General features: G+C 41.7%; 1 protein-coding gene across 1 annotated transcript in view; it reads right to left on the reverse strand.

The window, feature by feature from the left end:
- LOC103262463 (ras-related protein Rab-8B) overlaps positions 1-8,400 on the reverse strand; it is a 39,810-nt gene extending 31,410 nt beyond the window's left edge. The window contains exons 1-2 of the mRNA XM_021713377.1: positions 8,311-8,400; positions 7,161-7,291 (exon numbers count right to left, since the gene is read on the reverse strand). Coding sequence (XP_021569052.1) covers positions 7,161-7,291; positions 8,311-8,400 — 221 coding nt within the window. The remainder of the gene's footprint in view (positions 1-7,160; positions 7,292-8,310) is intronic.
- Positions 8,401-16,968: the final 8,568 nt, after the last annotated feature.

The raw sequence follows: 16,968 nt of genomic DNA on the forward strand, positions 1-16,968 counted from the left end.
TCTGGGCGACAAAGTGAGACTCCAACTCAAAAAAAAAAAAAAAAAAAAAAAAGGTACATTCAGAATGAGACTCTCCAACTTAAAAATTAAAAAATTAATTTATTAATTAAGAATGCTACTTAGATTGAAAGGGAAGAGTTCAAGGCATTTTTCTTTTGTAAATACACATGCTATTAATATAAGTTATAAAGCTATGTTCACTAAGTACCAATTTTACTGGATATATTTAGAGCTATTTAACTTCTTGTTTATTTATATTAAAATTTACAAGTGGTTTTCTTGTTTGAAAATTAAAAAGTCTAAGGTTTAGAAGTCAGAAGATATTTTTATACCAGCCACACATTTATGTTAGCTTTGCTAAATCCAACAAAGGAAAAGGAAGCATTTTTTTAAGCGAGACTAACAAGACCTGAGAATACAACTTGCTTTTTTTTTTTTTTTTTTGAGTGGGAGTCGCACTCTGTCACCCAGTCTGGAGGGCAGTGGCACAGTCTCAGCCACCACAGCCTTGACCTGCTGGGTTCAGGTGATTCTTCTGCCTCAGCCTTCCAAGTAGCTGGGAACTACAAGCACGAGCCACCATGTCCGGCTAATTTTTTTTTTTTTTTTTTTAATTGTAGAGATGAGGTCTCACCAGTTACCCAGGCTGGTCTTGAACCCAAGAGCTCAGGCAATCCTCTCACTTTGGCCTCCCAAAGTGCTGGGATTATAGGTGTGAGCCAACACTTGCTTTTTAAAAAGACACCTGATCTCCTAAGAAGACGGATTAGAATTTTCAGATTTCTTTGGTTCTTCCATTCTATAAATAGGAAGTGGTAAATGAAACACCATTTATATAGAAATCAACAGTGACAAACATTACTACTTCCTGCTAAAAAAGCTGTATGGCTTTACACTGTTCTAAAATGTTCTACTTGTTACTGAATTAAATTCAATTCTTGACATTTTTCATATGACAGCTGTACCCACAAAATCTAATCATACCAACAAAAGATAACAAACTCATAAACTAATTCTAGAAATTAGTAAGCATTTACTAATTTTTCTTTGAGCCATAAACATTCAAATATAAAAATAGTATAGTTAAAAATAGTTTTAGCTGAGTGCGGTGGCTCATGCCTGTAATCCCAGCACTTTGGGAGGCCGAGGTAAGAGGATTGCCTGAGCCCACAGGTTCAAGAGCAGCCTAGGCAATGTGATGAGATCTCGTCTCCAGAGTAAATTAAAAAAAAAAAAAAAAAGAGCAAGGCATGGTAGCTCATGCTTGTAGTTTCAGCTACTTGAAAGGTTGAAGCAGAAGGATCGCCTGAGCTGTAGCTGTGAGCATGCCACTGCACTCTAGCCTGGGCAACAGTGAGACTTAAAAAAAAAAAAGTTTTAAAGTAATTTCTATATTTGAGAGTCTCAAAGGGCTCTAATCTATAAGACAAATATAATTATCTAATTAACCCTTAAAATAGCTTTGGGAAATAAAAGGGCAATATAAAAATTATATATCGAATGATAACTACTAAAATATAACTGTGTTGAGTCACAAATAAAAAGGTTTCTAAATGCCAGAACTACCAAAAGTCAAGAAAGATAGAAGTAGCAAATAAAGTGTAATAACACGGCTCCAGCAACTCAGATAACGTATGCAGAAGCAATTAGGAAGCACTGAGAATTTTAAATCTGATTAAGGAGCGAGCAGAGATTACCCAGCATTCAGCTCACCATCTGGGATGGGCCAAACGAATGCATAACAACTCTCTTTTGCAAATCTTGCACTTTAAAAAGGAAATGTGTTTTAAGTGTTACTCAATCTGGAAGTAGCAATGAGCCTGCGGATGTAAAAATGTGGATTTCAGAGACTCTCAATGAATAGATGTTTTGCCCTCAATAAAGTCTCTTTTCATAAGGGCCTTATTCGTGAACCAACTTTTCTCAAAGAATAAAAGTTCAGAACGCCTTCGAGATCTCCATTTCTTTCCCCATTATTAGTTCATGACTATCTCAAAAATCAAAGTGTTCCAAAACAAAGCCAGTTGCAAGTCCTCTGCCGCATCCGTGGTTTCCAAGAAAGCATACTGTCATAGCAGGAAAACCTGCTAGTATGAGTCACTACCACTTTCCTACACCTAGAATTTCCTTGTTGGAACTTTGACAACTCAGAGTTAGGTCTGTTTCATTTAAGGGTGAAGGAAATACTCAGTAGTCATTTTAAAAATGAGGTTAAGAAAAAAAAGCAAATCCCTGTTTTTATGCACTATTGTTATGGGAAAACCATACTGCCAAATCATTAGAATTACTACTGGAAAAAAATTACAACTACATTCCAATGATGTTGCACCAAAAATGCAGTGAAACTGAGCCTCTGGATCTTCCCAAGTACTGACCATGTATCATATTTTCCATTCATTTAGAGACAAGTGAAAGTTAAAAAAGAAAAAACAAAATTAAAAAGCAACAGAACTAATAACACTACATAGCACAACTAAAAACACAGGATATATTTTCCCCTTTTTGAATGAATTCTTAAAAGAGAAAAAATAAAAGATTGTTATCCATGTAATATATTCAATAGCAACTAAGGTTATAATAAGCTCCAGCTATATTTATTTTCTTATTTTCCAAGTCACTATGTATAGACAGATTGCAGCCTATACTGGTACAAAATGCAAAATTTAGTAATTTTCCCCACCTAGTTAATATAAATCCACAATTTTGTGAGGAGGGAGAGAGGAAGGGCCTATATCAAATTACTGGAGGCAGAAGACCCTATCTGCCCGCTTCCCACCCTCTTCTCCTCCTAGTGACTCTTCTCTAGATAAAAGAAAAGTGGCCAGCAATTATAAAATAAACATACATAACTGCAAACTCCCAGTACTCTGAATCAAGTTAGCAAGAGGCTTTTCTTGATCGAAACCAACATCAATACCACAAAAGTATTGTGAAATTAAGCAGTACTTAAAGCAGCCAGAATGATGGATGGATAATAAGCTCTTGCTAATGAGTAATGTTAAAACAAACAGATGGAGTACATGCAAGTAAAATAATGAGACAAAAATCAACAAAAATGGCACAAACAGCATATCATTTTTCCCAATCAAAAATGAAAAACTACCAATGATTATGCTCTCCTGATTTGTAAGCACAATCCTCTGATAGAAAAGCTTAAAGCTGACAACACTGTGATCTTCGTGTGCATAGTAAAAGATAAGTCAATTATACATATGTAAATACACAACCATTCACCTTAAAATAACAAAGACACTATTCTAACTGTAGGGAACTAAGGGAGCCTGTGTTCTATTACTTCTTTGGCTTGGCTTTTAACAGAATACAGTGTTACAACTGGGTTGATCAATCTCAGCTCATCATTAACCTATGTTTCAGACTTAAGGAGCAGTCTGGATCAAGGAAGGACCTAGAACACATCATATTTTCCTTTGTCTCCCTTGTCCCCCAGTTAACTGCCACTTTAAACTTTAAATATACAAAGAATGAATAATAACTATATCCAAAGCAGAAAATGAGAGGTTTGTCAAAATATGCCACAGCGGACTTCACATTCAATCATCATTCTCCCTAATTCCAGATCCCAAAGTATTCAGGAAAGAGGGGATAAGAAGGAAGAGAAAGGAAAACCTGAAGGGTATTCATAGATTTTTTTTTTCTTGAGTCAGGGTCTCACTCTGTCGCCCAGGTTGGAGTGCAGTGGCACGCTCATGGCCACTGCAGCCTTGACCTGCCAGACTCAGGCGATCCTTCCACTTCAGCCTTTCAAATAGCTGGAACCACAAGTGCACACCACAATGCCTGGCTAATTTTTAAAAATTTATTGTAGAGACGAGGTCTCACCAAGTTGCCCAGGCTGGTCTCGAACCCCTGGGCTCAAGTAATCCTCTCGCCTCGGCCTCCCAAAGTTTCACTGTGTGGCCCAGGTTGGTCTTGAACTCTTGCCTCTGTCTTCCAAAGTGCTGGGATTACAGGTGTGAGCCACTGTATCTGGCCACAGCAGACTATTTTTAAGAAGCCATTCTTGGCCAGGCACAGTGGCTCATGCCTGTAATCCCAACACTTTTGGAGACCAAGGTGGGAGAATCCACTTGAGACCAGAAGCTTGAGACCAGCCTGGGCAATGTAGTGAAATTTGTTTCTACAAAAAAATCAAAAATTAGCTGGGCGTGGTGATGCATGCCTGTTGTTCCAGTTACTCGAGAGACTGAGGCAGAGTTCCAGTTACTCGAGAGACTGAGGAAGTTGAGGCTGGAGTGGGCCATGACCACACCACTGTACTCCACCCAGCTTGGGTGACAAAGTGAGACATCAACTGAAAAAAAGACATCCCAGCATCTTAATGGTTTGGAGAATCATCTAGTACCATATATAATTTTTCTACAATTGACCAAAAAATTTATGTCAAATTATATTTTATCAGCTAGTTTATTTTTATTTTTAGAGACAAGGTCCCATTCTGTCGCCCAGGCTAGAATGCAGTTGTGCCATCACAACTTACTGCCTCAAACTTCTGAGCTCATAGGATTCTCCTGCCTCAGCCTACTAAGTAGCTAGGACCACAAGCTCACATCACCACAACTGGATAAGATTTATATTTTTGTAGAGATGAGGTTCTGCTATCTTGCCCAGGCAGGTCTCGAACTCCCAGTCTCAAGTGATCATCCTGCCTCAGCCTCCCAAAGCGCTGGGATTACAGGCATGAGCCACTGCGCCTGGCTCTATCAGCTTGTTTTTATAAAACCAAATCCAAAGTAGAACATCCCATTGAAGGCCCCCTCTTTCTCCCCCATAACTAAGGAAGAGGCTTTAGGTATTAGAGCAAGGAACTGCATAGATTTCACAGAATCATCCTCAATCTTGGACAGAATTATTTACCTTATGTTTTTCTTTGCCCACTTCTTTCAAAATGGGCAGTTCTCTCTAAATCCTGGAGAAATATGCTAAGGAGCACTGAATGCCTGTGAGCGCCTGTCTTCCTCAATCACGTTTTTCAAAGTTCAAAATATGCTTTTTAAACAGGTCATCATCAGGCAGTCGCCCCCACTGACAGGCATGTAAGATACAAAAGACTCACTTGGAAGTCTCTAGCCTGACCTTGAGCCTCAGAAAGCAATGGCCCTTATTTCCACAAGAGAATGCCTAGGAGAGAGCGATCAAAAGCTATGTCTTCTCTCAGATAAGTCCAGACACACTTCCTAGAAAAGAGCTTCTCCCATCTCTGACTTTCAATGCTGAAGTAGTCACTGAAGGCTTTGTGCTTTATTCACCAAAAAGGAACTGATCCTTGATGGTTATCAAAATTCTATAGAAACCTGGAAATTATTTATGTTATAATGTAATAAAAGTAGCAAAATATAAATGCACTATATGTGCAACTATGTAGAAAATAAATGTGCATAAGGAAGGCAACATGTAAACCAACAAAGTGGTTATGTAAGGGTAAGTATGTTAATGTGAGATGACTTTCAAAATTACATACTTGCTCTTATATTATCTTTGCATTAATCAATTTTGAAGAAAATATTACACATGTGATAGTGAAAATAGTAATCACTACAAGTATACTTCAAATTCTGGATTAGCTGGGTGTGGTGGTTTAAGCCTGTAATCCTAGCACTTTGGGAGGCTGAGGTGAGAGGACTTTCTGAGCCTGCAGGTTCGAGACCAGCCTGGACAACATGGTGAGACCTCGTCTCTACAATAAATAAAAAAATTAGCCAGGCATGGTAGTGCATGCCTGCCGTTCTGGCTACTTGGAAGGCTGAGATGGAAGGATTGCCAGAGCCTAGCAGGTCGATGCTGGGGTGGTGGCGAACGTGCCAGTGCACTCCAGTCTAGGCAACGGAGTGAGACATCAACTTAAAAAAAAAAGATTCTGGATTAAAGAAGCTATTAGGGGCTGCCCTGGCAAAATCTCTCAGCATAGAGTATAATATTATTTATATGGGGAAAACAACACAAAAAAGCACACCAAACCCCACCAACAACCAACTCACACACTCCACCTGAAAGCTGGCTTTTTTTTGCTATTTTTTTTTTTTGTGTTGGAGTCTCACTGTCACCCAGGCTGGAGTGCAGAGGCACGCTCATGGCCATAGCAACCTCGACTTGCTGGGCTCAGGTGATCCTTCTGCCTCAGCCTTGCAAGTACTGGAACCACAGGTGCACACCACCACACCTGGCTGATTTTTTTTTATTTATTGTAGAGACAAGGTCTCACTAAATTGCCCAGGCTGCTCTCGAATCCCTGGGCTCAGGCAATCCTCTCGCCTCTGCCTCTCCAAATGCTGGGATGACAGAAGTGAACCACCATGCCGGGCGAAAGCTGGTGTTAATTGGGGATTGCAATTGTAATCTAACAAATAGTCCAACAAACCTGTTCCTCCTTCCCCAATGCTACAGCTCCAGTGTACTTGTTTCACCTGCAGGGAAAAGTGTGGTAAAGAAAGCAAAGAATAAAGACATGTGAACTTGATGTGTTTCACATGATGTGTTTTGTGGTATCTGCAGAAACAAACCCAGGAGGAAAGGCATCGTCGGCAAGATTTAATTTTTCCATGCTGTCCCTGTCCCTCATTAACTGAGATAATTCAGAGTTTGCCATACTGTAACTTATTAACCATATTCAATTAATCTAATCAACTGTAAATCAGGAGAGGGCAACAGTGCAAGCTGTAAGAAAGTGAGCTCACTGGATTTTAAAAGCTGCTCAGCTGAGGATCCCGGTGAATTCCCACACAGACAAGGGGCAAGAGGGGCCTTGGAGAGCAGTTTGCTACATTATATTTTTAACTCATCTTTCTACTCACAAGGCCCCATATTACAATGAGTTAAAAGCAAAACAAAGCAGTGGGCATATACAGATTATTTTAAAAATAAATTCAGGGGAGCAGGAGGAGAGAATTCTGGGTTTTTGGGTGTACTGGGGGCGAGTATAGACAGAACGTTTCCATATATAAACAGCTGAGGGGAAAAAAGCTAAAACTAAATTAAATTGACATCAAGTTGAAAAATTTATCTGTCTGTCATTGAAAAGCTAGTGTTTTACAATGTTAAGTACATTTACCCAGATTGTGACAGAACCAAAAGTACTTTTACAGCACCCTAAGTGTAACCCTAAGTTACTAACAGAAAAAACAGAAACAGAACTCTTCCCTCACATGATCATTTTACAGACACATGTAATTTCGAGGATGTCATCAGGCAAGCCTGGGGCAGGATTTCCACATCTGGTAGATACAACCACAGTGCTCGGTTTGGCCAGTATTGTCATTAGGTAAAGAAACGCATACTGCAAAGAAGTTAAGAAACGTGAAACACAATGACTATTTGTTTTTGGGGGGTTTTTTTGGTTTTTGGTTTTTTTTTTTGAGTTGGAGTTCACTCTGTTGCCCAAATTGGAGTGCAGTGACACACTCATGGCCACTCCAGCGCCAAACTGCTGGGCTCCGGCGATCCTTCTGCCTCAGCCTTCCAAGTAGCTGGAACTACAGGCATGCGCTACCATGCCAGGCTAATTTTTGATTTATTGTAGAGACGAGGTCTCACCAAGTTGCCCAGGCTGGTCTCAAACCCGCAGGCTCAGGCAATTCACTCGCCTTGGCTTCCCAAAGTGCTAGGATTATAGGCTGAGCCACCGAGCCCAGTCGACTATGTGTTTTTAACATCAGATGTTCTGTCAGCAGAATAAGGAAAACATTACTGGCCATTTTAGGAATAGTCACAACTATGGACTGAAGTTCTTTGCATGTATTTCTGAGAGTGAGAGAAGAAAACAGGAAAAATGTGTACATTCAGAAAAACTGATATTTAATCTATTTCAGAAGAGCAGCATACCTTTGCAGGCCTCAAAGTTGAAGGCTGAAGTTCACATTTGGAAATTATGATGCTGATGTCAGAGAAGTGGCAGATTTGGCCCCTTCTCAGACTTGACCACCAGTTCCTCAACCTGTGTGTAACTATAATCCCTGTTTCAAAGTATTAAACAGAAAACTGACTGGAGCTGCTTCATTTCAGCTACATCACAGAGAGGGCTAAAGAGTGCCCAATCACACATGACAGACACAGTGAGGTCTAGCTTAATCAAATGGAAGTCACAAAGTAAAAATCAAGTTGAAACTGCCAGGACGGGGGAAGGGCACACCTCATCAGCAAGGGCACTTGCATAATGAACATTTGAACACCTAACCCTGACTTGTACTCCACATCTTCAAAATTAAAAAATTTTTAAAAATCAAGTTGACTAATGAAAGGACACATTCCAGTATTTAGCTTGAAACTTAGTGGGCACCTCCAAGAGCCAGACACTACATGAAACACCGAGGAATACCGAAGATGAAACACCGAAGATGAAGTGATGGACCTCAAGGGGCTAGTGCTAGTGCCTAGGCCAGCCGTCATGGCAGTTTCACAGTGTGGAAGTCCCACTCCACACTGTGTCATTTGTTAAAGATAACCCTCCAAGGCTTGCTCTTCTCTTCAAGAGCAGGAACTAACGACAGATGATGAACTAACAAAACCGCAATTTCCCAAGATACGAACTGCCTGCTTAGCCATTTCCACAAGTAGCCATATAATCATTTCCCCCCAAGGCTGAGAGCAAACAAATGGCATTTGTCTCTCACAAAAGGCAAAAACAGTAATAGCAACTTTTCATGTTTAGAAACAAATTTGGCTAAAAATTTAAGGCGGTAAAAAAAATTAAAAGTACTCAATAGATCACCACTTTCATATTCCCTCCTAGCACTGTAGTCTTGGTTATGTTTGAAATTCTCTCTAAATTGTAAAAGCTTTGATGACTAGCTGAAAATTAAAATATATAAAAAATTCCATCAGTTTTCAGTTACACTACCAAAAGCTAGGGGGCTCAGCAAACCTCTGTAGTACAGCTGTAGAATCTTAAATTCCTGACTCTGAAGTCCTTTGTCTGATAAGGATGATACTATTATATGTAAATAATACTATATTTATTGTGTACCTGCTACATGCCAGGTAGAACCAAGGAAAATAGTTGTCATTATCCCCATTTCACAGATGAAGAACCTGCAGCTTGGCTGGGTACAGTGGCTCTTGTCTATAATCCCAGCACTTTGGGAGCCCGAGATGGGAGGACAGCTTGAGTCCAGGAGTTTGAGACCAGCCTAGCCAACACAGTGAGACCTTATCTCTGAAAAAAAATTTAAAACTTAGCCAGACATGGTGGCACATACCTGTAGTCTCACCTACTAGGAAGGCTTAGGCAGAAGGATCGCCTGAGCCCAGGAGGTCGAGGCTGTGGCGAGCCACCGGAGGTCGAGGCTGTGGTGAGCCACAGCACTCCAGCCTGGGCAACACAGTGAGACTCCGATTCAAAAAAAAAAAAAAAAGAACCAGCAGCTACAGATTAAGTAACTATAACAGCAAAGCTAGGATCTTGGCATGGCCCAGTGGCTCAGCCTGTAATCCCAGCACTTTGGGAAGCCGATACAAGTGAATTGCCTGAGCCTGAGGGTTTAGGACCAGCCCAGGCAACTTGGCAAGGCCTCATCTCTAAAATAAAAAAATAAAATAAAATAAAAAAATTAGCCGGGTGTGGTAGTGCGTGCCTGTAGTTCCAGTTACTTGGAAGGCTGAGGAGGAAGGATCACTGGAGCCCAACAGGTCAACGATGGGGTGGCCATGAGTGTGTCACTCTGCACCCCAGCCTCGGCAACAGAGTGGGACTCCAACTAAAAAAAAAAAAAAAAAAGCTGGGATTTCAACCCATAGTCTGCCTAGCTCCCTTCCTCAGGCTAAGGATGAAAATTCTGTGTTTCAAGTGACACTAACAGGAGAATCACATTTTAGAGTTCACCCTGGAAATATCGGAATTTGGGAGGAATCAGCTTCTGACAGATCCCTTAAAGCTGACCCTAACTAGATCATGTCTAAATAACAAAAGAAAAGTGGGTCCACTCTTGGTGGACCTGAACATTAGGTATCAGTTCCTTGAGCCTTTGAGTATGCTTAGCATAGCTATTTTATTAAGAAATTCTTGTCAGGCATGGTGGTTCATACCTGTAATCCCAGCACTTTGGGAGGCCAAGGTAGAAGGATCACTTGAGCCCAGGTGATTGAGATCAGCCTGGGCAACATTGTGAAACATTGTCTCCACAAAACATCGAAAAATTAGCCAGGTATGGTGGTGTGCATCTGTAGTCCTAGCTATTTGGGAGGCTAAGGCAGAAGGATGGTCTGAGTTCAGGAGGTCGACGCTGTGGTAAGCCATGGTTGTGCCACTGCACTCCAGCCTAGGTGAAAGAGTGAGACCCTGACCAAAAGAAAAAAAAAAAATCTTATTTTTAGATTAATCTGAAATAGATCTGAGTATCCTGGCATCTTTAAAACTAGAAAAGACTTCATCCACATAGGTTGGTTTTGAATCAAAATGAATCTCTTTCCTAGGGTGAGGCTCAAATTAAGAGATGTTTAGAAGATGGGGTAATAGGCAACTATCTGCTCATATGACTGAAATCCAACCCATGTTAGCCTATGTGACAGGGATTATGACACTCATGATGCCCTAGGAACCATGCTCTTAGTTCTATAGTAAACTTAGGCAGAACCAAAGAAGTCTGGGATACTTGGGAATGATCATTGGTCATATGTACTTGGCCATTTAAAGGATACCTTTTAAAAGCACAAAAATATCTTCCAATGTAAGACGAATACTTTATATAACTTGTCTCTTCTAATTGTAGTTGTATCTTCCGACTTTGAGTTTATAATGAGAAAGAAACTATGTTGGAAATGACATATGCTCAACAAATTAAAATATGACCAGGTGGTAGATGGTTCTGTAACGTCATTAAGGATCCCTGTATTACTTGAATCCAGCCTAATAGTTTCTAATGCATTTCCTTATCCTGATCAACACAGACAACCCTAAAGATCCAGGTCTAATGGCAATTATAAGCACCTCCATTCAGAGAGAAGGAGCAACTTAGCGAGGTCACAGGGCCATGAGTGACAGGGTTAGCATTCCAACCTGCACCTGTGACTCCAAACCCAATACTCTGCCCATTATTTCACACCGCTTCATTAGGAGAATTATTTTGTGGGAATAAAATGTATTGTTTTTATACCTATTTCTGAATCCACACTACAGAAAAAAAAACAACATAAAAACAAAAGAAGACCGGGCTCGGTGGCTCAGCCTGTAATCCCAACACTTTGGGAGGCTGAGGTGCGTGGATAGTCTGAGCCCGCAGGTTCGAGACCAGCCCAGGCAACTTGGCAAGACCTCATCTCTACAATAAATCAAAAGTCAGGTAGCGTGCCCCTGTAGTTCCAGCTACTTGAAAGGCTGAGGTGGAAGGATTGTCAGAGCCCAGCAAGTTGACGCTGGGGTGGCCGTGAGTGTGCCACTGCACTCCAGCCTGGGCGACAGAGTGAGACTTCGACTCGAAAACCTCCTTCTTTGGGACAATGTATCAGCCAGGGTCTAATCAGGAAAAAGAAACCACTTTGAGCACAGTCACAAATCACTTATAGATGGGAATGTTCTGAAAATGCACCATCATCAGGCAATTTTTTCTTTATGGGAACATTTTAGACTGTATTGATACAAGCCTAGAAGGTGCTGCCTATCACCCACCTGAGATATACACGACTAGGCTTCAGACCTGTATGGCATGTATCGTACTGAATACTTTCAGCAACTGTAACACAATGATAAGTATGTGTGCATCTAAACATAAAAAGGGTACAGTAAAAATGTGGTATAAAAGATAAAAAATGGTACACCTCTGCAGGGCACTTACCATGAACGGAGCTTGCAGGACTGGAAGCTGCTCTGGGTGAGTCAGTGAGTGAATGGAGAGTGACTGTGAAGGCCTAGACCATGGCTGTCCACTACAATAGACTCTATAAACGCTGGACACTCAGCTACATCAAATTTATTTTTTTTTTAAATTAACTGCTGTACAAGTTACTATAGTTCTGACACCACTAGATGATAGAAACTTTTCAGTTCCTTTATAATTGTATGGGACCACTGTCCTATATAGATGCAGTCCATCATTGACCAGAATGTTATATGTGATGCGTGACTGTATTTACAACAGAAGGAATTTGATAGAGGGTATTGGCTGCATAAGCCATGAAGTTGCTGCAAGCCAAACTGGGTAGGTAAAGAGTTTAACAAGAGCAGGAAGTTACTATCACCCTAAACCAGAGGTGAAAGTAGGGGATGGTATTACAGAGGCTGAAGGCCTACAGTCATCTGACAAGAACTGTGCTGGGCCTGTCCAGTGGGAGCTGTAGCCACACAGAAACAGTCTCTGCTGGAGAAGCAGAAAGGAAGCAGAAGCACTGGAGGCAGAAAGGAAGAAGAAATATCCTGGTTTCACCCTTTCTCCTCTTGTGTAATCTTCAGCCAGTGTCTCTGATCTGGTAAACCCGGTCTGAAGCCAACCGACCCAGGAGCCTGGGCAAGGGAAGAATGGACTGAGGGAAAAGTGGCCAAGGATTACAGTTAACCCTCAGCTACAAGAATCAAATGTGTGACTGTGGTAAGCAACTGAGATTTGGGGATTGCACAACGGCAAAAGTGGACTGATACACACCCCTGTAGATGTCAAGCAGATAAGTAAACAAGCAGACAAAAGTGAAATAATGGAGAATCAAAAGTGATATCACAGCAATCACTATTTTAAATAACTGCTTGAGGAAAACATTCCCACCATTAATTTGAGCCTGGGGTAGAGGGCAAGCACATGGACAGACCCCTAGGCACGCCTCAGTCCTGAAGGAGAAGTCCACTCTGGAGCCTGTCAAGGAAGGTGGTGGGAAGTGCAGCTAAAGGTGGGCAGCAGCCCCGGCCAGGACTGTCTCGCAGCTTCACAAGCAACTGGGTAGTTTGGGACAGGATGACCTGGTGAACTGGGAGTGTCATATGCCAATGAGTCAGGAGAGAGACCTTACAAAAAGGAAGTCTGTCACTGAGTCAGCGATGCCACGGCTACTAATATAGGGTAACCACTGACACGGCACTCAAGCCTTTTGTCTCTAATACTTTATCACAGTACCAGCTTCCATCACAATACTCATAGTACAGACTTGTTAGTTATTTACAACCTCTCCTTCACTCCAGCATAGACTGTAAGCACCTTTTTAGCTTACCTAACTCTACAATTACTCACATTAAAGTATGTGGCTCCACTCAACATATCCAATCCTACTTTTCATAATTCCTCACCACCCAACCTCACAAATGCCTACCTTCATGCTCTACTTTGTGGTATTCCCCTGCCTCTAAGCATTTTTCAGGATTCCCTCTTTGTCTGGAATATTTTCCACCCTTTCCATCTGAATCCAGTGAGCAGTTCAAGACTTAAAAACTCTACCTCGCCGGGCTTGGGGGCTCAGCCTGTAATCCCGCACTTTAGGAGGCCAAGGTGAGTGGATTGCCTGAGCCCGTGGGTTCGAGACCCGCCTGGGCAACTTGGCGAGACCTCATCTCTACAATAAATCAAAAAATTAGCTGGGCATGGTAGCGCACGTCTGTAGCTCCAGCTACTTGGAAGGCTGAGTGGAAGGATCGCCGGAGCCCAGCAGGTCGAGGCTGGGTGACAGAGTGGGACTCCAGTTTGGGTGACAGAGTGAGACTTCAACTCAAAAAAAAAAAACCAAAAACAAAACTCTACCTCCCCTGTCCCCCAGGTATCCCAGCCAATGTTGCTCACTCTCTACCCTAAACTCTTACAGAATTTAGAATATTACATGCATTACACATGGCATTTAATTATTTTTGTTGTTTCATAAAAGTGTTATCTTCCCAATTACACTTGAGCAGAGAACCTAGCACTGTACATAGCTGACTGAGTAGGTGCCTGAGGGATGCTTGAAAGATAAGCCTTTAAAAGCAGGAGCTTCATTTTTAACTTACAGCACTTCATTTAGAAACTCACTTCTATTTGCCAAGCAAGTAGCAGGCACTCAATAAATACATCTTGGCACTGATTCATTACTTTGGAATACAATCAGTTCACATATCTCCAAACAGATCCTATCAGAATGCATCTTAATAACTGGCAAATAGAGTTATATATTTGTATAACTTTAGGTGATGAACATAAAACAATGAAACACAAAGAAATCTCACTAAGATATTTACATTGTTAAGAAAAGTATAGGCCAGGTGTGGTAGCTCACACCTATAATCCCAGCACTATGGGAGGCTGAGGTGAAAGGACAGCCTGAGTTCACGGGTTCACGACCAGACTGGGCAACTTGGTGAGCCCTCATCTCTACCATAAATCAAAAAATTTCCCGGGTGTGTGGTAGCACACGCCTAGTTCCGGCTACTTGGAAGGCTGAGCCGGAAGGATCGCCTGACCCCAGCAGGTTGAGGCTGCAGTGGCCATGAGCATGCCACTGCACTCCAGCCTGGGCAACAGAGTGAGAGACTCCCACTCAAAAAAAAAAGAAACATATAAGTCGTAAAACAGTACTAAGCACATACACAGTAGATACCTTCATCTTAGAAAGAAGATAACAATGAAGTCTCTTCTAGAGAAATGGAACTGAATGAAAGGTCCCTCTATCATTGTCTCGATTCTAATCCTTAAAATCACATGTTAATTTAGACAGCCTTTAGGGACCTGAGTGGTTTTTAAAAAAACCTACCAGCCTGGGCAAATTGGTGAGAACTCCTCTCCACAATAAATCAAAAAATTAGCCAGGTGTGGTGGTGCACACCTATAATTCCAGCTACTTGGATGGCTGAGGCTGAAGGATTGCCTGAGCCCAGCAGGTCGAGGCTGCGGTAGCCATGAGTGTGCCACTGCACTCCAGCCTGGGCAACAGAGTGAGAGTCCGACTCAAAACAAACAAACAAACAACAACAACAACAAAAACTAACACAATGAAATAAACACTGATTCTGTAATTCTTTAACAAGACTAGTACATTTAAGTGCTACAACTGAAGGGGGAAGTAATTGGTCATTTCATGTTGGTTAGAAAGTTGTATTTTCTTCAGAAACCATAATTTTCTTAACACTTGGACGACAGTCACAAAAACATTTGCTGCAGATATCTCTGTGTTGTATGAGAACTTCTGTCATTGCTCCAACAACTAGAATGGCTTCCAGGGTCCATGTAGAAAGAAAGCGGGAAAACCAAAAAAGAAGAGAGATAATAGACTCATTACCCAAGAGGCCCTAGCAAGAATCCAGTCCAGGCAAGCCTGAAGTTAAAGCCCTCCATCAATCAGTAAAGGTTCCACAGCTAAAAGGCCCATCTCTTTTCATGGAATAAAGGAGATCTGTCCAATCAAATACAGCCTCCATAGCATTGTTTTGTTTTTGTTTTTGTTTTTGTTTTTTTGAGACAAGTCTTCAGTGGCAAACTAACCCCACAGCAGTGGTTTTCTAGCTATTCTGGCCCACACTTAAGAAATACTTTTTATGTAACAACACACTCCACATATATACATACTTACATAACTGAAACAAAGTTTCATAAAGTAGCACTTAACCCTTACACTTTGTTACTCTTGTATCTGCAGTGGATTCTGTATTCTCCTTTCTATTCTCTTAGGTTCTTGTCTATTCACTTCCCCTCTATTAAAAAAAATAAGTTTGTCTGGATACACTAATTTGATTTCATGAGCCACTAATGGGTTGCGGCCCATATTGAAAAACAATGGCCTAAAGAACATTCTGGAAGTCAAGCAAACATCACATGCTCTTTATTCACCTTCTCTTTCTTCTCTCTCTCTTTTTAAATTCATTGCTGGAAGGAAAGACAACTCTAGCATCATCACTTTTTAATGAGAAAAAATCAACAACTTTAGGGCCTTGTATAAAGTAGGCACTAAAAAGCCGGGCTCGGTGGCTCAGTCTGTAGTCCCGCACCTTTGGAAGGATGAGGTGGGTGGATTGCCTGAACCCGCAGGTTCGAGACCCGCCTGGGCAGGGAGACCTCATCTCTACAATAAATCAGAAAAAATCAGCCAGGCGTAGTAGTGCACGCCTGTAATTCCGGCTACTCGGAAGGCTGAGGCGGAAGGATTGCCGGAGCTCAGCAGGTCGAGGTTGCAGTGGCAGGGAGCATTCCAGTCTGGGTGACAGAGTGAAACTCCAACTCAGAAAAAAAGTAGGCACTAAAATATTTGTTGGCTGGGTTCAGTGGCTCAGCCTGTAACCCCAGCACTTTTGCAAGCCGAGGCGAGTGGATTGGCTGGCCCGTAGGTTCGAAACCAGCCCAGGCAACTTGGTGAGACTTCGTCTCTATTATAAATCAAAAATTAGCCAGGTGTGGTAGTACGTGCCTGTAGTTCCAACTACTTGGAAGGCTGAGGCAGAAGGATTGCTGGATCCCAGCAGGTTGATGCTGGGGTGGGCCAAGCCCAGCAGATTGACGCAGAGGTGGCCTTGAGTGTGCCACTGCACTCCAGCCTGGGTGACAGAGTGAGACTCCAACTCAAAAAACTAAATAAGATAAAATAAAATAATCTAAAAATGTGTTAAACTTAAGAGGCCATCAAAAAGTGAGGACCCCCCCATTATGTAGGTAAAGTTACATAGAAAGGAGCAGGGAGGCCAGGACTTCAAGAAAAAAAGGAGAATTCCAACAATGGAAAGAAACACCGTCTGGGAAAGGTGCTCACTATTTTGAGAACGACATTGCCAGGAGTTCTGCTTCCTCCATCACCGGAGATGCTTTGACCCATTAGCCCAAGCCAAGAAGCAAAAGAGAAAAAGGCCCATCACCAAAGAGAGAAGAGTTCAGCAGAGTTTGGTAACTGACTGTCTTTCAAATGAATGAATGGGGTCATGTACTCTTTAAATGAGGGCTTAAATCAATCCAGAATGGCTAGAGCACAAACTGGACACACGACAAAATGCAGCCAAACAAAATGAACATCAGATTAGATAACCCTGTATAATGGAGTCAAATGATATCCTTTAAGATACTCTCCTGAGACTCCTGCTCAACAGATAGC

Source organism: Carlito syrichta, unplaced genomic scaffold (assembly GCF_000164805.1).
Source record: "Carlito syrichta isolate Samal-C Ts95f unplaced genomic scaffold, Tarsius_syrichta-2.0.1 Scaffold304512, whole genome shotgun sequence".
In the NCBI taxonomy this organism is placed as follows: domain Eukaryota; kingdom Metazoa; phylum Chordata; class Mammalia; order Primates; family Tarsiidae; genus Carlito; species Carlito syrichta.